This window comes from Neovison vison, chromosome 13 (assembly GCF_020171115.1).
Source record: "Neovison vison isolate M4711 chromosome 13, ASM_NN_V1, whole genome shotgun sequence".
NCBI classification, from domain to species: domain Eukaryota; kingdom Metazoa; phylum Chordata; class Mammalia; order Carnivora; family Mustelidae; genus Neogale; species Neogale vison.
This window is the reverse complement of record NC_058103.1, coordinates 46,230,933-46,252,936: the sequence shown is the minus strand read 5'-3', so window position 1 is coordinate 46,252,936 and position 22,004 is coordinate 46,230,933. Positions and strand designations below refer to the sequence as shown.

Sequence of the window (22,004 nt, the reverse complement as noted above, 5' to 3'; positions counted from 1 at the left end):
TGAAACACCGCCTTTCATTTCACTCAAATGCTGTATTTAATTATCACCTGTTATAGCCTTTGCCATTCTTATCACCTACAGGGACTCTATCTCCCTTGCTATTTACCTGTAGGCTGTCTTCATCAAAATGGGAATAAGGTAGCCAGCCTCTACCTGATGAATTGGTTTTAGTCTCTCATTTTCCTTAAAAGGTTTACAACAGGGAGTCTGGCTGCTGGTGCAACTGACTTCACATATGTTGGTTCTGCAGGTGAAGAGATGGGGGTTAGGTGGGCCCAGGTCTCATCTTTCTCTCCCTTTTACGCAGATCTCAAAATTTCCAAGGGAGTAAGGGTCTAGATGGCAGTACCATTCTTCATGTGCTGTGAGATGTAGTCTTGGCCAAAGCAGGCCCAAATCTCTAAGGGACTGCCTTGGATCTACTTTCTCATGATTAGCATATCAAAAATGGGTGGCACAACACAGCTTGTAGTTTTTCCTAGTTTCTCTCACCGAATTAGGTCAAAGAGAAAGGAAAACACAAAATCATTACTTTGTCCTTTCTTCTCTCTTTTGAGTGCCTAAGGACTAGAATACCTCAATCCACAAAGAAAAGACAGAGATCCTGAAAAACTGAAGAGAAGTAAAACTGAGAAAAAGACTGTTAAATTTTAACAATCCTTAGCAGTTTGCTTTTACTGCTTGAAAATGTGGATTCTTTTCTTTTCTGGTGAGTCTTGCATACAGCCCTGTTTCTCTTCCTTTCCCCCAAAGTGAATGTCTGCAGTTCATGAAGTATGGAAGTAAAGGGTCATCAGTACTGTGTTTTCATCAGAGAACTCTCTGCACAAGGGTCCACATGGATGTAGAATTAAAAAAAAATATGTGTGAACAGAAAGGGAGCATCTTAGTATTAAAATGTGTACTAATTGGACAGGTTTCTCCTGTTTTTTATTTTTTTAAAAAGATTTTATTTATTTATTTGACAGACAGAGATCACAGAGAAGCAGGCCGAGAGAGAGGAGGAAACAGTCTCCCTGCTGAGCAGAGAGCCTGACGTGGGGCTTGATCCTAGGACCCTGGGATCACAGCCTGAGCCGAACGCAGAGGCTTTAACCCACTGAGCCACCCAGGCGCTCCCAGGTTTCTATTGTTTTAATGGAAACATCTTAACTTCCCTGGAGAGAATTTTTCAAAAACTTAACAGTTACCTTGGGGCACCTGGGTGACTTAAAGTGTCCAACTCTTGGTTTCAGCTCAGGTCTTCATTTCAGGGTCATGAGATTGAGCCCTAAATCAACCCCTGTGCTCAGCAGGGAGTTGGCTTGGGATCTTCCTCTTCCTCTCCCCTCTCCCTCATTCTCTCTCTCAAATAAATAAATCTTTAAAAAAGTTATTGTATTTGTAAGTAGTAATTATGGTCATAACTGCATGATTTTTGGTTAAAGGCAGACACCAAGAAAAATACTAGTAAAGGAAATTGTGTTTTCAAATGACTGGCAGATTCTTTCATAAAAAGATTATGCTGAGTTCTTGTTGGTAAATTATGCCTTCTTATTTTTGTGCTGCTTTAGCGCAGCTATACATTTCATGTGGTTAGGTGTTTTGGACATTCAAGGAATATTTACATTTTGAGAACTGTTATAGTTTCAAATATACTTAAGAATATTCTCCAACTATCCTTTATTTGAAAAACAAAAACAATAGCAAAACCAAAAACAAAAACACTCTAAAATGAGCTTTATAGGGGTCCCCTGGGTGGCTCAGTGGGTTAAGTCTCTACCTTCAGCTCAGGTCATGATCTCAGGGTCCTGGAAATGAGCCCAACATCGGGCCCTTGGCTCAGCAGGGAGCCTGCTTCCCTCCCTCTCTCTGTGACTCTCAGCCTACTTGTGATCTCTGTCAAATAAATAAATAAAATATTTTTAAAAAATGAGCTTTATAATTACTTTTCATATCTGCCAAAATAATTTCCCAACACTAATCTACCCTGAAAAATACTCAAAATACCTCATATTTGATAACAGATGGGCTTTACTGTTAAATATATGCTCTATGGGTAAAGTTTGAATACAAAAAACTCCAGGAGATGGCCAGATTTGTTGGACCCTTTACAATCTTTTTTTTTTTTTTTTTAAAGATTTATTTATTTGACAGAGATACCACAAGTAGGGAGAGAGGCAGGCAGAGAGGGGGAAGCAGGATCCCAGCCGAGCAGAGAGCCTGATGCGGGGCTTGATCCCACGACCCTGAGATCATGACCTGAGCTGAAGACAGAGGCTTTAACCCACTGAGCCACCCAGGCACCCCTACAATCTGGTTTAAGAAACTTTTCCAATAGTATTTAGAACTCTTTCCTTCCCTTCAACTCTGGTTCTCGCTATACCCTGTACTTTGCTTATGTGGTTTCTCCTCCTAAAACATCTTTTCACCTCTGCATGTCCAAATCCTACTACCACAGAGCCATAAAAGGTGAAGGCATTTTCTCTTTCCCTAGAACTGACAGAATCTTTACCTGTATCTTTGTTATGTGCTCACCATAGTCTACCATATACTATAATTATTCATGTAGTTATCTACCTCCCTACTAGAATAAATATTCTCTAGGAAATATTTAATTTCCACACCAGCATTTAACATCTTTGTGGGCAGTACTGAAGTCTGTTTCATTTTGGTATCTTTCCTAATGTCGAGCTTGGTACCTTGGCTCATGGCAAACCTTTAACAAGCAACTGTTAAATGAAAAAAAGCAGAGGAAGAGAAATAGAAGCCATACACATATTACCATTTGAAACAGTTTGGTGTAGTTATGATTAGTGGTCTAGTTGCCTAAGATAGAGGGTATGGCTTTAAGATCGTAGATATAAGGGTTACTTGAATGCAGGATAAATGAATGAATTAATATTCCTTCATCTGATTAAATATGCAAAAAACACAAGTCAAATAATTTTTTCATGGATTTGACTATTTACATGAGCAGGGGCAAGAGAGAGCACTTATATAAGATCATCCCTTGAGGGAAATTCATGAAATTACATCAACACAAACTGTTGCTAGGGAGCAAAAAAACCCCAAATCAGTCTGTTATATTAAAATACTGTTTTGGAATTTTTATCAAGAAAGAGGTTTTTGTTTTTGTTTTTTTCTTTGAAAATAGAAAAAAAAAAGGATAGGATATTAGCAATTAAATAGAGAAGTTGTAAAATTAGATGTGGTTAAAAATCAAAGGAAAAACCTCCAACATATTTTCTGTTAAAGTCAAATCCAATATAAAAAAAAAAAAAGTAAAAGAAAAAGGAAAGGGAGAGGAGCTGTGGAAAAAGGAATGAAAGTTAATGATAAAAGTGATTTTAAACTAAGATTAATCCTTAGTGATACATTTAGAATTGGCTGTAAATTAAGGGACTGAAAATATCTCCTACATTATAAAATACTAATTTTTAAAAGCAACCTGACTCCTCTTAAAAAAGATTAAGTATTTGTGTTGAAAGCACATACCAGCAGCTCTGGCACACCTCTAGCCCTAAGGAGTGATGTTACTGACACCCGAAATAACTGGGAATGATTATATTTCTTATACTATGAAACCTTTTTATATCTAAATGTCTTACATGAAAAGAACAGTGAACCTCTTTGAAGCCTTTAGGACAATAAAGAAGGAAAATGGCCTAATGCTTTTCTTCCCTCTCTGTAAAGTTTCCTTCTTTGTAGAAACATACAGAGTATCATTTTAGCACATTAAGTGGCTAATCAACACTTTGGTTTCAGGACACTGCTACTTAAAAATAGAAAGTACATATAAAATAGTCTACAATGGTGACATTCAAGCTGATCTCATAGAAGAACTGATGCACAGTATTCTGAATGCTATTCCTGACATATACCATACCGAGGGTATTATCTTTATTCTGCATTACATTTTCCGGAAAAAGAAGTTGTGGGAGATTAAAGAACGATTCCTGAAGTCTGAAATCTGTGAAAAAAAAACACAAGATGCTGTAAAGTGTTGGCTGACGGTTACAAAGGGCCTTCAGTGATGTAGTGGCCAAAAGTTAGAATACTATTCCCAAATATGCTGATTAAAGCTAGCATACATAAAGAAGTACACACTTTGGTTTTTATGAAGAGCTCTTTCATGGAAAATGTAAGTGTAATTAACTTGGCAATACAATGTCATAATCTGTTAACACACAGATATCCCCCAAATGTATAGCTCATATAAGTTCTAATGTAGAGGCAAAACGTGCTAAAAGAAACTTTTCTTCATAAGATGTTAAAAACACAGGGGAGTACAAGAAATGGAATCATAAAACCACTGTATATAAACCTGGAATTTTCAAAAGAAATGAAGAGTAACTATCTTATATGCTTCAACTTGATGACAATAAAGTGGTTTCAACAGACAACAACACATACTCTTCAAAGACAGAAACCCTGACTGATTCATGAATTCAGTCTGTGTCCATCTTACCCTCAAAAAGCAAGAGAATCAAAGAGTCCATAGCTTCAGAATAAAGGTTATCAAGAACTGAGGCAATCAATGTAAGCAGAAAGAAGGAAGCCAGAATCACCTAATCACAATGACCAAATTCCAGAAAGAAGATTTAAGGAAGAAAGGCTTTATGATTTGCAAGATAGAGCAAGTATGACATAAGGAATGTCGAAATCAGGATTATATAGAAAAGTGCATTATTGAAGCGAGTCTAAGAATTAGTAAGGCAAATCTTGGGAATTTGGTTTAAAAGGTGGAATTCTCTAATAGTTTAATTACATAGATGTCTAGAGATAAATATATGCTAACTAAGAGTCATGATTAGCTCAAATTTGGTGGAGTCTACAGTCCACAAGGAATTTACCATTAGGACCAACGAAGAATGCAAGAATAACAGAAAGTGTATTGTTATCAAAATATAATGATGCAATATAGCTAAGCATCTCTCTAACTGTTGTCCTGAAAGAAGAAACAGGTTTCTCTATCATTAATTTTGAAATTACTATGTTAAGTAGTAAAAAGACCTAAAAAACAGCTTTCTTCCCTCAGATTCTATAGATTCTCTCTTTAAGTCTTCGTTACCCTTTCTTGGGGCATTAACATTACAAGGAATTGTGACTTTATACCTGCCATCTTACACAATTCTTTGAAAGTATTTTTCCTCAGAAGTTTAGAGTTTTGACCTCTGCATGTTACAATATAATTCTGTTTTTTTATAGTCACATTCCTGATATTAAATAGAAGTGAAATCTTAAATCACCAACAGTATAGGAACTTATGTAAGAAGCTAAAAAAATGAAGTCTGTACAAATATCAAAGTCTAAAATGAATTCTCTATGCACTCTTCAAAAGGCTTACAATTTTCAGTACTCAGAGTATGACATAAAGAGGATTAAGGTTAAAAAAATGCTACTGGTCCAAATTGGAATGTCCAACTTGGGAACGTCCAGGGTAATTCCTTTTGTAGTGGGGATGACTGTGGAGAAAGATCCAGCCTCTAGGACTGCCACGCCTGAGCTTCCTTTTTAAGCACATTTTATGGATGACAATGGATTCTGGTCATTTGAAAATTTAGAGAGCAGACACAGCAAGAAAATAAGGTTACAAGTATCTGAAAAAAAATCTGCTTAAACATTTATTGAGAAAGGAAGGAAAGTTTGCTGCTTGCTATATAGTCAAAAAAAACAGCCAGTTTGAGAATCCACATTTGCTTATGTGAATTAATAGAAACATAGGACTCATTAGTCTTATTTTAATGGACACTTAAAAATAAGGTTCAAATTTAGATGGTTGGAATTAAATATATACTAAATGTATAAGAGTTTCACAACTATTCAAGATTTTAAACCTTAGAAATCTATTGGAAAAAATTAAGTAAGTCCAGCTTAACATTCATTCCCTCACTTCTTGAACATCTACTTTTGTTAGGTAGTTGAAAAAGGACTGAAAGCCATACAGTGGATTCAGTACAATACTGTAAGCTTGAAAGTCTTACAATTTGGTTGGATGAAGGGGATTGTGGAATTAGCAGCAGGATGGGTTTGGCATAGTAGCTTTAAAAAAGTATCAAAAATATACACAGCATAGGTTTGAAGCACTTACATGAATTTTTAAGGTCATATTTTAAAAAAATCTACTTTATAAAAATCAGGGGGTGCTCATTTCAAAGAAATCTGTTATATACCAGGCCCTGATTATTATTGTTCTTAATTATTAATTCACCAATAATGTAAAACTGCATTTACCTGGGAATTATACTTAAAAATATAATCAAAGTATTTTTTCTTTAAAAGCAAACTTATGCTTTAGATTTTAGAGTTGACTGCTCCTGTCAGTATCTTAATCCTCTCTGCCCTCAAGTTATAAGAGATAATGGTATAAACATAAGGAAAAAAGAGTATGAACTAACATGCAGAATCCAGAAAGCCAGAACTGCTGTGTGGAAGGGTTTGCGTTGCTACAGTCGTTGTGGGGAGCGAGGCAACTGGCTTCTTCTCATCTTCTATTGAGTCTTTCGATGCCTCAGACGCCTGTGATGTAGATGAACGTCCAAATCTTGAAAACAACATTCCTCCAAGGCCCTTTCCAATGCTAGCGGCCCCTGCATTTCACAAAACAGGGCAGTCAGTCTGCTGAATTATACCACATACCAAGCTAAAGAACACCAGCCACAGTTACAGCCAACTGGCAGAGGAACCAAGCCCTACTCATATTTTTCCAGGGTGGGAACATAGGAAAACTGCAATTCATATTGTTGGTTTCTAAGTAAAAATGGTGTTGAATAGAATGAGAGTTGTACAAACGGTAGGAATAGAGCTTACCAAAAAAGGAATAAAGATTCTATTTTATTCAAGTGTTCATTGTTTATTAAAGTATGTTAAGATTAAAAACTTTAATAACAGAACCATGCCATCGACATGGGTCTATATTTACTACTGATATGCTTTATTACTGAAATTAAGTGAATATTTTACAAAAAGCTATCATAAATAATCTGTATGACAAAGTGAAATATCAATGAAAAGCCTATTTATAGTGCCATCTTGTGGCATTTTATATTAAGAAAACCCAGAACCAACGGACTAATTCAAGTGGCACATAATTGAGCTCCAGCTCTACACTAACAAACACTGTGGCTGGTGATCATTTAAAGAGAAATTAAATAACCTGTTTTGCTCCCAGGATGGATGTGGTTTGAGAGACACGAATCAGAGAATGGATTGGCAGGGGCACCCTTAGAACTCACATATTCCCTCATTTTACACATGAAGCAGACCATTAACAGACCATTAAAAATGATGTGACTTGGGGAGCTTGGGTGGCTCAGTGGGTTCAAGCCTCTGACTTTGGCTCAGGTCATGATCTCAGGGTCCTGGGATCAAGCCCCACATTGGGCTCTCTGCTTGGCAGGGAGCCTGCTTCCTCCTCTCTCTTTCTGCCTGCCTCTCTGCCTACTTGTGAACTCTGTCAAATAAATAAATAAAATCTTAAAAAAAAAAAAAAGATGTGACTTGGGCACCTGGGTGGCTCAGTTGGTTAAGCAATTGTCTACGGCTCAGGTCGTGATCCTGGAGGACTGGGATTCAGTCCCCCATTGGGTGTCCAGCTCCGTGGGGAGTCTGCTTCTCCCTCTGAACCTCTCCTCTCTCATGCTCTATCACTGTCTCTCTCTCAAATAAATAAATAAAATCTCTAAAAAAAAAAAAAAATAAAAAAAATAACATGACTTACCCAAGATCTCACACTAGGTGGCAGGGCCAAGATTAAAATGAGGGCCTTGATTCCCAGATTCCTTGATTCTCTTGTCTCTCCAACTACCTCATAGTCTAAATTACAAGATCTGATTTAATTAAAGGAGCTTTAGGGCTTTTGGCTCACAATATGAACAGTGAGAGGGTAGTTATTTCTAAACACAGGGATTATATGTTGGATGTTTTATAATACATAGAATATCTTTAAGAACTCCAAATTTAATGCCTATCTAAGAAAGTGGTTATATTTACTAATAAGAAATACTTATGAGAAATTACCTAATATACTTGCTTTGCCTATATTTGTTATAGATTCCCCATAGTGCCGGCGGGACAAGACTGGTGAGGTCACAGGGCTTGGTACTGTTGAAACGCCTTCATTCTCTGAAATTGAGGTAGGTTCTTTTGCTGGATGGAGAAAGCTTGGCTTCATATATTCATAAGGTAGAGGATTGGAAGTATTATACCAATGGATCTGGACAGGTGAAATGTTGCTGTAGTGTTTCAGTATTAACGGTTCTAATCTATAAGCCTTGAATTTAAAAAAATTTGAAGAAACACAACATTAAGGCACAATGTTTGGATTTTACTAAACTGTTTATTCTTATTCTATTGCATGCTCAGCAGACCTTAGGAATTAAAAAAAAAAACCCTGGTATTTCTAACATGCATTCCTATTTTTTACTGTTATTAATATGTAATTGGTCTAATTATATATCTTTAATGATGAGATTATTAAAAAACCAATTAGCACCGGTCTAAGCTAACAGGGCCCATTAATTTGTTTTTTAGAGAAACAGATTCATTTCATGATGTTCTGATATCATCTAACAATTAGATTTATTACCTCACCAACAAAGCTGAAGCAGTAAACCAGAACAAAATAAATAGGGTCAATCTATAATATAATGTTACAATCTATATATATATAAATTTATATTTATCTATAATATGTGTCTATAAATCTATAAATATAATTTATAATATAATCTTAGGAGCTCTTAATAAGCTCTAAATTTTCAAACAGATTAACATAATAACACAAATTATAGATGCTGATACAAGACCATTTGTCTAATGTGAAGAAGGGATGATAGAGCAGAAAAGGCAATGAACGGATTTGGCCAATTAGAATTAGAATTCCCCAAGTTCACATTCTGGCCTCTGTTGTTTTTTAACTGTGTAACACCCACCAAGTTGTAAGGTCTCAGAGATACCATTTCCTGAGCTATAGGAAGGAGATTAACTTTTCCTGCCTCACAAGGATGTTGGGAAGAACAGATAATGTTTGTAAATACTGCCTGGCACAGTTCTAACATAAACTTTGTTAAAAAAAACTTTACTTTAAAAAATCACAGGAAAACTGTAAAATGAATAATAAAAATAACTTAAAATAATACAATGATTTTGGAGCACCACTTTATAATATAACAAAGTTAAGATTATATCCAGAAAAGAGTATACAATGAAAACTCAGAGTTCCCCTATGAACTCAAGTTCACGTTCAAGTTATAAGGCAATGAGTAAAATGAATGTATATTAATAAAATACTTAATGTCTAGCTGGGGATTTTCACTTACGTTTTACTTAATACTAACAACCTTATGAGGTAAAATATTATCATCTGTATCCTACAGATAATGAAGAGTCTCAGGAGAGACTTGGGCAAGATTGTGCAGTCTGTATTTTAATGTAATACTAAGTTTTCAACTCAAGTAAAATTCATTTCATAAATATAGTGTTTTTGATTCTTTAACATATACGACATTTTCTGAAACTCTTGTACTTAATCAATGCTATATTTACTTGGTACTAGCTAAAGATCTTTTAGAAGACAAAGCTATTTTTCTGAGAATGAATGCTATTTAAAATGGTTTGTTTTACATTTAGTTATACCTAGCCTTGTCCCCAAAAGGATTTAAGGAAGCATTTTTCTCATCCAAAAATCTTACTTGGTATTAAATGCTCTACCTGGATGCGAGATCACTGGAGTTTTTACATTAAAAAATTATTAACAGTACAAATATAACAGAGAAAAACCTCAAATTTTATAATCCCATCAGGCTAAAATAACTTCATTCCTTTATTCATGCTTAACATAATAGTCAAGTATTTTCATTTTTGACCTACTACAGGTGACCTACTAGACACATTTCAATATTGAAGCATGCTTTAGAGAAAGAAGACCTTAGAGTGGGGTTTTAAAATTTATGCTTGTTGGGTTACTGGTATCACAACTGATAATGGCTTGACAGTCGAGAAGACTCCTGTTCCAGGAATTAATTGTCCAGAGATAATATTTTTCATTATGCCCTTACACTATAACACAAACACATCATCTCTACCTAAATTAACCAAAACACAAACGTCTTAAAAATATGAATCTATGAAAATATAATCAGACAAATGAAATCATTTCTCATTAGTTCAGTTGTACCTTGCAATATTTCTTAGAGGGTCTTTAAGAATGATTTAATATTGAGAGGAAAAACATCTACAACTGCAACTCACCACTGGATCTGTTGGATGAAAAATATTTAGTAATCGGTTACAAATTTCTCTGGGCAAAATATGGTCTTGACTTCCAGTGTTTCCTGGGCGGATGCCACGCAATGCCAAGAAAACTGCTAGTGGGGATCCCATGCAGAAGAAATTCTCAACCTAAAATGATAGTTATCTTAAATTTTAAAGCCGGTGAAGGTTTTTCAGCAGAATTTGGGCACAACATAATACATGGTAAAAGTGTGAATAATAAAATTATCTTCAAATATAAGTCTTCTTTTCATGAGTTTGGTTCAGATGGTATCTGCAATTATTTAATTATACGCCAACTATTCTAATTATTCCAATTATTCTAAAAATCTATTTTCAGAAGCAACCTTCATTTTCCTTAACTCAAATAGAATACAATGAATGAGAAGGAAGAGGAAGACCTTCACCTTCTTAGCTTCACTGAGCTATTGTTTTGTGGTAATATTCTAGGTTCTGTGAAGTCTATGGAGACCACTGTGTAGAGCTTCTGTGCTCAGAGTTTACAACCCTGTGCAGGAGGCAGAAAAAAACAAATGAAGAGTGGGAAAGATTGCTATAAGAGAATAAAGAAAGGAATAATTCCAATTCTGAGGGTGTTTATACAGGAAGAAGCATTTTATCCCCCACATTGTGTGAAGTTTTTCTTTTAATTGCAGTGTAATGAACAGTGTTTATTAGTTTCAGGGTTTATAGTATAGTGATTCAGCAACTCTCAACATTACTCAGAGCTTGTTTCAGTAAGTGTCCTCTTAATCCCCTTCACCTAGTTCACCCATCACTCCCCGCCCCCACCTCTCCTCTGGCAACTACCAATTAGTTCCCTGTATTTAAGAGTCTATTTGTCTTTTTGTCAATTTGTTTTGTTGAATTCCACAAATGAGTGAAACCATAATGGTTATCTGTCTTTCTCTGACTGACTTATTTCACACAGCATTATATCCACTAGATCCATTCATGTTGCTGTAAAAGGCAATATTTAATTCTTTTTTATGGCTAATATTCCATGGTGTGTGTGTGTATATATCTATCTATATATCTGTATATATATCTATATGAATATAGATATATATATCACATCTTCATCCATTCATCTATTGATGGACAGTCACGTTTCTTCCGTTATTTGGTTATTGTAAATAATGCTGCAGTAAACATAGCGCTGCATATCTTCTCAAATTAGTGTTTTGTATTCTTTGGGTTTGCACCCAGTAGTGGAATTTGGATTGTACGGTAATTCTATTTTTAATGTTTTGAGGAACCTCCATACTGTCTTCCATACTGGCTGCACCAGTTTGCATTCCTACCAATAGTCCATGATGGTTCCTTTTTCTCCATATCCTCACCCACACTTGCTGTTTCTTATGTTGTTAATTTTAGCCTTTCTGACAGGTGTGAGATGGTATCTCATTGAGGTTTTGATTTGCATTTCCCAGGTGGGGAGTGATGTGGAGCACTTTTTCATGTGTCTGTGGGCAATCTGTATGTCTTCTTTGGAAAAATGTCTGTTCATGTCTTCTACAGAGGAGGAAGCATTCACCTTGGCGATAAAAGGTAAAAAGGATTTCTACATTTGGAGCTGGATCATTGGGGCCAGAAAGGACATTTGAGATTGACAGAACCACTGTGAACTAAAGCAGAGGCAGGAGAAAATCTGGCTCAATTTAGAAAATAGAAATAGTTGGACAGAGTTGAAAAATTGCATGTCAGGAAAATGTAACTTGGAATGAGAATGTATGGAACCTTGACTATTTGACTAAAAAAAAGTAGGACTTAATTGATTTTGTAGGTAGTAAAGAAGAACAGGATTTAGAAGGTTAGTAAACCTGGTAGTAGTGTGTGGACGAACTGGAAAACAGAGTCTGATGACTCAGAGACGAGTTAGGAAACTACTCAAAGTGCTCAGGCAAAAGATAATTTGAACTGGCCAGGACAAGATGTTCCATTCAGAAATGGAAATGGGAGGGGAGAGGGTACAATCGACATGACTGAATGGAGATGGGGATGAGAAACGAGTCAGAGGCAAGTTACAAGCTTTGGGTCTGGCTGACTGGGAAGACAGTGGTTCCATTTACTATAACAGGAGACTCTAGGTAGTCCTGCTTTTGTTCATATTAAGTCTGAAGTATCTGTAACATATCTAATGGGCTGAAATTTTAGGGTAAGAAAAATGTAGAGTTAGATATGTCTTCTCCCAAGTCTAGGTGTCACCATTACAGAAGTGACATGTAAAGCCAGAGAAAGGGTAAGATGGCTTAGGAACTGCACAGAGTAAGAGAGGGCTTTAGCTGGAAATAGGAGCAATGTCTACATTTGATTAGCAGGAGAAGGAGACTACAAAAGGGAGAGTGAAAAGAAAAGGAGAACCAGGATAATGCAGTATACATGGAAGCCATGGGAGAGGGCTTCTAGAAAACTAGTGTGGTCAGCAGCACTGGATTATATACAGAATGTGACACCTCTTTCTCCTAAAGTCACCCTATATCTCTCATATGTCCCATTACCCTGATGCATGACACTCCCAATTCTCTCCTTCCCAACATCAAAGAAGTTATTCTAACAGACTCTAACACTTCTCCCCATGGCCTCCAATCTGGACTGCACTCTAACTATACTGTAACTAACTTGTTCCTGGCACCAATTTCATGTACCTTTAATGTCCCCCCACCCCACCGCATCTGAAGTGATTCTTTTTTTCCCCAAATGAATCAATATTGATTTTGAAAATGGTACCTTTATGTTAAAGAATGTATGAGAAAGTTTTTGTTTTTATTTTTTTAAACGGAATTTTTTTTTTTTAAGAATTTTTATTTATTTATTTGACAGACAGAGATAACAAGTAGGCAGAGAGGCAGGCAGAGAGAGAGAGGAGGAAGCAGGCTCCCTGCTGAGCAGAGAGCCCAATGCGGGGCTCGATCCCAGGACCCTGGGATCATGACCTGAGCCGAAGGCAGAGGCTTTAACCCACTGAGCCACCCAGGCGCCCCAAGTTTTTGTTTTTAAAGGACTGAGTAACATCAACATGTCTGAGGGCTGAAGAAAATTAACTTGTCAATTAAAATTATAGGAAAAAGCATTTGAAATAGTGACACAGATGAAAACATTAATTTTGAAAGGATTAAGATAATTAAGAAAGGATAAAGATAAGAAAATAGTTGAGATAGAAGCTATGTAAATTTTTTCTTTTTTCTCTTATTCTCTCTCTCTTTGTAAATCCTTTTGCTATTTTATAGACACATATACATACATACATAGCCTAGCAAAATGCTTTATCCTTTGGTCAGGCATTTCATAAATGTTTGTTAAATTGCTAAATCCCTGGAATTAATAACTTTTCTTTATGATTGGTATGCAGGTCACAGACAAACATACCAAGTAATTATTCTAGGGGTAATGACTGCCTTAGTGAGCTCTACATCCATCAAAGAACTTCAAAGGTGAAAAAGCGCTTCAGACGTCTAGTCTAACCTCCGTGTCCATAGAGGAGCAAACAGATGAATTTGAAATTTTAAATGGATTTGGCTGACATTACATAACCAGTTAGCAGCAAAGCTTCATGATCAGAAACAAAGTTTCCCACTCTCCAGACCAGTATTTTTCAAGTTTGTTTAAGTTCAGTGGTCACCTATTACAATTTTAACACCTGTCTTCTCAAAGTAAATCCATCTATTCTGTTCCTGTTAGATCTCTGGAGTCCTAAATATTTGCCAGTTCATCAGATATTCTTTTTTAAATTTCAGATTTCTCTATTTTCTCCTCTATGAGTAATTAAATAACAATTAAAAATCCATATTACTAGATGACATGACTATGTTTTAGAAGAATACACGGTTAGTGTATAAGTTCTAAAAATATAGTATTAAATTTTGAGAACCATTATATACTTGGTGGATCATACTCAACTCTCCAGTAAAAAACCCAGGACTTGAAATACAAGAATTAACTTTTTCTATTAAATCAATTCTACATATTTAACACATTGATCATATAATAATGGTGGTAGAGATGGAACTCAAATTCCAGGTGATGAGTCCAAAGACCATGCTCATATGGTTTTTAAATATAATTTTACTGTGTGGCTTTTAAATGTGTTAAGTTTAAAAAGAAAACATTGTAAGTCATAGAGACATGCTCAGTAAGAAAATTCTTACGGCTTTAAAAAAAAATGTCTACATCATTTCACTTAACCTGGATACTAAGTTCCTGTAATAAAGAGATTTCAATATAATACACTATCCCTGGGTATATATTCAAAAGCAAATGAATATTAGGAAAGTTATGCCATGCTCCATTTAACACTGCAAATAAGTTCTCTGTTATTCACTTATAGACTGTGTCCTTTCCAACAGTCAGGTCAATGTCCACATCTCTGTCATTCTTTATTCTTCTAAACCACTGCTTTCAACAGCTCCATTCTGAAGCTCAAGAACCCTGAGAAGTTTCCCACTGTCCAGTGAAATATAAGTTCCTAATTTCTGGCTTTTCCTGCACACTGCCCACTGCCTGATCTTATGCATTCTAGCTAAACTGTTTTGCCTGCCCCAAACTAACCACATACACCCCGATCTTGTGTTTTTGTCATACACTGCTCATTGAGTGAAATGCCAGTTCTCCAGCCCTAAAATCGCCACTGATTATACTTCTGCTTATTTTTCTTATCAGTCACAACTAGCTGGTTACTAAGGTTTATTAATTTTAAATACTAAATATTTCCCAAATCTCTTTCTCTTTTCACTATTTGAGATTATCTCATGTTTCATGAGGTACTATGACATCATACTCTGCCACACCTTTGTTATGCCATTTCTTTTACACAGAATAGCAATTCTCCTTTCCTCCATTCGGCAAGATCCAATCTACTGAGATCAAGTACAAATGTCATTCCTCTGCAAACCTTTCTGGGCAAAATTAAAACCCTTCTCTCGTGTATGTATCATTCTATACACTGCTAATAGTACCAATAACACTGTGTTACAGATCCTGAGGGCTGGGAACATTCTTGTCCATTCTTTTCCTTGTAGAACCCCCAATTGGCAATGTCCAACCACTGTATGTGCTCAATATACACTCATTTGAAAGAAAAATTCAGATCTCACTTGAATGCTAATATCATGCTTCAAATGATGTTTGAAAAGAAACTGAGATAAATAATGAAAATCTCATCTCTCTTTCCTTACCTTAAATTTTAAGGCAGGTGTTTGTGTCATGGATGATGCCTTCAATCCATGTAGCCGTTCTTCTATTTCTCTCAGCCTAGAAAGCAGTATGAGACTATGAATGCATATTTATACTTATAATTTCATAAATATTAGATGCTCACTAGAGTTCACTCAAGAAAATGATGGCCCATTATCCAGTTCCTCAAATTAATCCCTATTGACAGTATTTAATAAATGCACCTGCTGTAGTCTATAAATGGTTATAAAATGATTAGTAAAACTAGTCCCACTCTTCATAATAGCTGCTGTTAGTAGCTTTTGGGGAAGATCCTTCAGAAAACCGTGAGGCAAATACAAGCATATATACATCTTAAAAAAAAAACCAACCACACTGAATGCTCATACCATATACACTATTCTATGCCTTTTTTTCTACATTTAATAATGAATCTTGGAAATCTTTTCATTTCATTGCCTCCTGATCTACTTCAATCTTTGTAACAGCTGTGTAATTGTCCTTCAAACAAATCAACCACAGTTTATTAATACTCTGCTGATGAACATTTGGGTTATTTTAATTTTCCCCCATTATAATGTTCTATATCTACTTACATTTAATAAAGAACAGAACTAAATTTTTTTTTGAAGGTGCAGTTCACTTTCTAAACTTTTTTTTTTTTTTTACTGGATTTTTTTTTTAATCTCAAATGCTGCTCTGGGCTTGCTTATATTTTCTTTCAAAACTATCAATTATTTTGATACTACAAAATTTACGTATCTAGCCTATGGTATTTAATAATATTCTAAATGAAATCCTTAGACAACTTCTATAAGACTAAAACAAATCCAAGTCTTCTGGAATAAAAGTTTTAGTCAACTAAATTGTTTGTTTTTATATGATGCTAATTATCAAAATCAGTGGCTTTTCACTGCTCCACTAGAATTGATGAGATGCATTAAGAGGACAAAGAAGAGCAGAGCATGTAACTATAGAAGAAGATAGGAATGTGTTAAAGAATTATAAGATAGTATCAGGAAGGCCACAAGTGATCAAGTAACTGTAAATCTGTGAAAAAAGTTATTTGTCAAGGAAAAAACTGTTTTTAAAATTATTTTCAGAATAAGACGACAAAGGTCAATCTCTAAGATTTGTAAGAACTACAAAGGATTATAAACTGGTAAACACTTTTGATAAGGATTCTGTGTGGTGACTCAGCTTGGAATAAGTTTTAGATTTCACTCCTAATAAACTATGAAGAAGAGATGGAAGGAAAAAGTAGAGGGTGACCAAACAACTTATTTTGTGCTACTGGAACACACATGAATTAACATGAAAATTAACAAAACAGTCTCTAGCTGGTCAGGTGTATTCTCTAATAATCTTTGCACTCCAAATAATATACTTTTCTTTATCATGAAAATCTTACAGTGCTCTCATAAGAAGTCCACTAATTTCCCAAAGACTTAAAATGCTTTGCAGACTAGGTATTTTACCGTCGTTTTGTTATATAGAGTTCATCCAGCAGATGTCGCTCTTCATAGCTCATCCACCGTTCATCTGGCAACTCTTCTTCCTTCTGCAGCAACTGTTCATAGAGCCGAACCGGATTCCAGCCAGTCATTATGTCATAAGTGATTACACATCCCAAAGAATGTGACACTATTGAGACTTTACCCCCTTTTTCTTCAAAGTCTGGATTCCGAGAACAGAAAAGGGAATATAATCGATTCAGCTCTTGCTGAAGGCCTTTAACTAGCTGTTTGAAATAAGAAAACATTATCATATTAGAGTAGTCACTGACTTTGCTGTAGACTTTATCTCTAAACTCAAGTATATTATGAAAGAAAAACAGACATTACTAACCAAATATGTCTAGGTCATTAAAATTAATTCAGGTGCTTCAAACCTTGCAGAAAATGAAGAAAAGTATGCATAATGCGTACTCCATCTCATCACTAAATAATAAAGGCAGATATACCCACCTGGAACTTTTCACAGTCCTTATACCAACTATATGAACCAGCAGTTTCATAGATTAAAAAAAGTTCCATGCAGATTCCCATATGTTTTCCAAAGAGACCCTTCAAATATTTTCTTCATTGCAACCTACTCATATGCTACTCTAAATTTTTATACCTTGTAGTTTTAAGCTATAGTGAATTTTAGATAAAGAATTTATCTGAGTTTATGCCAATAGATGTGCCAACATACATACTATTTCATTATGCATTTAGATAAGAGTAATGTAAAGGCCATCGTATGACTGAAAAAAAGCTAATGTTGATCTACTTGATATTCCAACATTCCTATTAAGTTGGCAGTATGGATAGGAGTAAAAATTTATTTTATGTGGCTGCTAAGCAGGGCTTAAGGCGTAAGGTGGGAAGTATCTTAGTCATTTTTCTTTGTAAAATTGCTTCCTTTGAAATTTGGCTTTAACAAATATTAACTGAAATATTCCATAAGGTCAGAAAAATGTTTGTTACCCAACCCATACTGGGCCCTGACCTGAGTTTTAAGGCGGTCCTTGCCTCTTCTTCTCATTGCTTACTACTATTTGAATATAAATTTCCTGCTTGATATTAACTGAATTCCTCATTTCAATACTTCTTAATATGCCTACATACAATCATGTGTTACTTCTATTTTTGGTCTTGTTATTCTATCTCAACAGTTAACTAGGCTCCACTAGATTTTACTAAACATTTCTACCTCTGACATTAACTGAAAATCATCTGAGCATCCATGCTTGGCAGGATTAGCAGTGACATGAATGAAGGCAAGGTGCTCTCTCATGATTGCTGGCATCACAGACTCTACAATGCAATACGGAGGTCTGCTTAAAGCTACTGAAAGATCGTTTTGGGTCTGATGACCTATTCATCCAATGAAGAGGAGGAGGATAGGAAGAGCTGCTAGCATGTGGAAGTGTGATAAGCTGCCTTTTTTCTAGGGAGAAATGGAAATGTTTTCTTTAATTGGACATTTCAATTTTTTTCTTGGGAAAAGCCAACTCAAACTTTCAAAGTGCATCAGAATCACATGGAGGGCTTATGAAGGACAGATTGCTAGGCTCCAATCCAGACTGTCTGATTCAGCAGTTCTGTGTACCGCATTTTAGGAACTACTATACTGCCTTAGTGGCAAACGCATATAAAAACCTTCTAAGACATGGGTTGTAGATAATTACAGTCAATATAGTTTAAAGAGTATGCACCGTGATATGAATATTATAGGGCTCTGTTCAAAGGGAGCTATAGTGTAGTGCTTTGGACTTAGCTTTGAGAAGAATATCAGGAAACCCTTAAAATTTGTAATTTTCTTGATTTATAGTCTACATGAAAGGACGTCCAGAAAAAGCTAACGTATAGTCAAGATAAATTCCTTCAAAAGCAACATTTGTTAACAGCTTTACTTTTGATGTCCTTGATTTTAAGACACACCATGTAAATCTAGACACACTAAAAGACAAACACTTAAATATTCTGGCAAAAGGTATCGAATCTTTTGTTTTAAAATACCACCCTCCCCATCAAAATTTAAAAATTAAAAAAAGGGGAAAGATCTAGCAGCATCTCTACCAGTGATTAACCTATCTTATATAAAAAATTTTTAAAGCATTTCTCACTATATCCAATACTTCAGTAATCATATATGGATAACAAAACAAGGATAAATATCCAAGACAGAAAAAGTCTATTTGATGTTAAAATAATTTCACCATGGAATGAATACACAGAATGCACAGTTTCTGAAGAGCTGATGCTTTCATTTGTTTTAATAATTGTATACTTGAATAGAAGTGGTCTTCATGTTTCCTTATTAGAACATATCTAGATTTGGTAGCATTTTTAATCTTTGCCCATAGCTTACAATATACAGGAATGTTTGTGTTCCAAAACATTATGATCTTGAAAGCCAAGTTTAAACAGTTGTATACAACCTTAGAATGGATAAACCATCCAGTCAGCAGCAAAAGGAGAACTCTACCTCTATTTGTGTCCATAAAGTCAACACTATTTAGGGTTTTTTCTCCTTCTCTTCAATGATCCAATTTTATATATATATATATATATATATATATATATATATATTTCTTTTTTTTCCCAATTATATTCTTCCAGCTATGATCCCTTTGTGACCAAGTATATTCTTTTGATATATATGAACCATGATTAATGATATACCCTGTGATATTAATTTATTAATTTTACAATATTATCTAATCAACCTCTTACATGGTAGGTCACTGACAGGTTTTCAGAAGCTTAAGTTTTTAATTTTCATAGCTGCTTAGAAGTTAAAATTTATGAAGAAAATCAACTGAAAAGGAAAAAGTCAGCAGTTTCAAGAGAGAACCCAAACTGACGAAGTATGGCTAAAGAATATAATTAGTCCTTTGTCCTTCTCTCTGCTTTAGGACATTTTAATGAGAAAAAGCAATTTACAGAGTTTTAGTCATAAGCAGCAGTTGAATGATTTTCAAGTAAAAATAACAAGAGATGGCCATGACCATTCTCTTTAAGATTATTGTTAAAAGTCATTGAAAAGAGAGTTCAGATGTACAAGATACATAGTTCTCTCTGGATTCTTCATGTTACTTTATTTAGGGTTAAAAGTCAGGGCCGAAGACTTTCTGATGAGGTCTCTGTAGTCTGGATTAGTTTCCTTTTTTTAAAAAGGACTTTCCTTGGAAAGTATGACCCGAGAAATACTAAAAGTTTTCCCTTAACTATGGCTTTTTAATGATTATTGGCGCAATCACTAATTAGGGTCCTCCCATGAACATTTCACAATCTCCAGTGAAAGGGGAACTTTCCTGCTGTGAAGGCAGGAGTCTCTTCGTTGGCATCCTGGTAAGTTGCTCAGCATCTACCCCAGTGAGCATCTCCACTCTAAGGTGGACACTTCCAGTTTTTGCAATTTTTTTCCAGTTTATTATGATATAATTGACACATAAGATTGTGTAAGTTTAAGGTGCACGACATAACTATTTGATACATGTATAAATTGTGAAATGATCACTAAAAATAAGTTTAGTTAAAATATATCACATTATTTACAATTTTTTCCCTTGAGACATTTCTATTTTTTTTTTTTAAGGCAGCTTTACTTACAAAGTTCTTCATTAGTAAACAAACATGTTCCTTTCCATATTTTCTATCACTGATCCTTATTCATTTCCTAGAGTTAACAGAATAAGTCTATTCCTTTTTTTTCTTAAATGGGAGCCCTTGAAATACATAAAGACAGATAATTAATCACAACTGGAGAATCTAAGGATGAGGAATTGTACTGGGAACTTTATATACATTACATCTTTAATCCTCATGACAACTTTATCAGTAGGTATGTTGTGTTCATTTTATAAGCAAGGAAGCTGAGAAAGTGAGAAATTTGGTCTCAGGTCACACAGCTAGGTAAGTGACAGGTTTTGAATGGCATCTATTTTAACTGAGAGGATGGAAAAAAAGACTCTTTCCTATGCCTCTTGAGTAAACTAAATAAGGTTCATTCACCGGGCATGATATAATTCTCTAAAGAACTCCTGATTGCTGTTACTTATCATTACTTCTTTAAGGAAACATATACAGTTTAAAAAATAATTTAGTCTAGGGGCGCCTTGGTGGTTCAGATGGTTGGGCATCTGCCTTTGGCTCATGTCATGATCTCAGGGTCCTGGGTTCCAGCCCCACATCAAGCTCCCGGCTCAGTGGAGAGCCCGTTTCTCCCTCTCCCCTTGCTTGTGCTCTCTCTGTCAAATAAATAAAATCTTTAAAAAGAAAAAAAATAATAATTTAATCTAGAATACTAGCTAACATCAACCTTGTGCTAAGTGGCTTGATTTGAAGAATCAGCTTTCCTTTCTTAACATTAAGAACAATTTCTGCTTGCTTCTCACTAAGTTTTCTTTTGTTTCTTCACAATATTTCCCTGATGGTATCACCTGGGGAACTGTTAAAAAACACAAATTCACAGGTTCTACCTCAGACCCACTGAATTAGAATCTCCGGGGAAGAGACCTTGGAAACCATTTTTTTTCATTCCTTTTCTTAACCTTTTACCTGGAAATAATTTCTAATTAATAAAATGTTGCAAAAAACCCAAACAAAAAAACACAACTCCTCAAAGATCATCCACATATCATTTATCAAAGGTTTATCCATTGTTAGCATTTTACCCTGTTTATCATTCCTTCTGTTTCTGTAGCACACACACCACCCACGTACATTTTTTTTGTGAACCATTTGAGGATATATTACATACATCATCGTCCTTTATTCCCCTAAATACTCCAGTATATACTTCCTAAGAGTAGGAATATTCTCTTCCATACTAATAGTGTAGTAATCGACTTCATAAATTTACTTTGACATAACATTTCATCTATTCTGATCTACCATCCACCTTTTGTCAGATGATTTAATATCCTTGGTGGCACTTCCCCCCATCTAGGACAAGTTATGGTCTAGGATGAGATGTATTGAGCTATTGTATCTCTTTAGCCTTTAATCTGGCACATTCTCCACAGCCATTCTTCATCTTTCACAATATTTACATTTTAAAAGAACATAGTCCCATTCTTACTTTAC

General features: G+C 35.2%; 1 protein-coding gene across 8 annotated transcripts in view; it reads right to left on the bottom strand.

Annotated features, from left to right (window-relative positions):
- Positions 1 to 22,004, bottom strand: part of DDHD1 (DDHD domain containing 1) — an 83,640-nt gene that overhangs the window by 4,674 nt on the left and 56,962 nt on the right. For 4 of the 8 annotated variants that reach the window (XM_044231095.1, XM_044231096.1, XM_044231098.1 and 1 more), the window contains 6 exons: positions 16,905 to 17,167; positions 15,429 to 15,504; positions 10,234 to 10,383; positions 8,002 to 8,254; positions 6,381 to 6,572; positions 3,869 to 3,952 (listed from right to left, as the gene is read on the bottom strand). In XM_044231095.1, the coding sequence (XP_044087030.1) occupies positions 3,869 to 3,952; positions 6,381 to 6,572; positions 8,002 to 8,254; positions 10,234 to 10,383; positions 15,429 to 15,504; positions 16,905 to 17,167 (1,018 nt within the window). Of the gene's footprint in view, positions 1 to 106; positions 245 to 3,868; positions 3,953 to 6,380; positions 6,573 to 8,001; positions 8,255 to 10,233; positions 10,384 to 15,428; positions 15,505 to 16,904; positions 17,168 to 22,004 lie in introns of all 8 variants that reach the window. The other 4 variants (XM_044231097.1, XM_044231100.1, XM_044231102.1 and 1 more) reach the window with 2 other exon arrangements.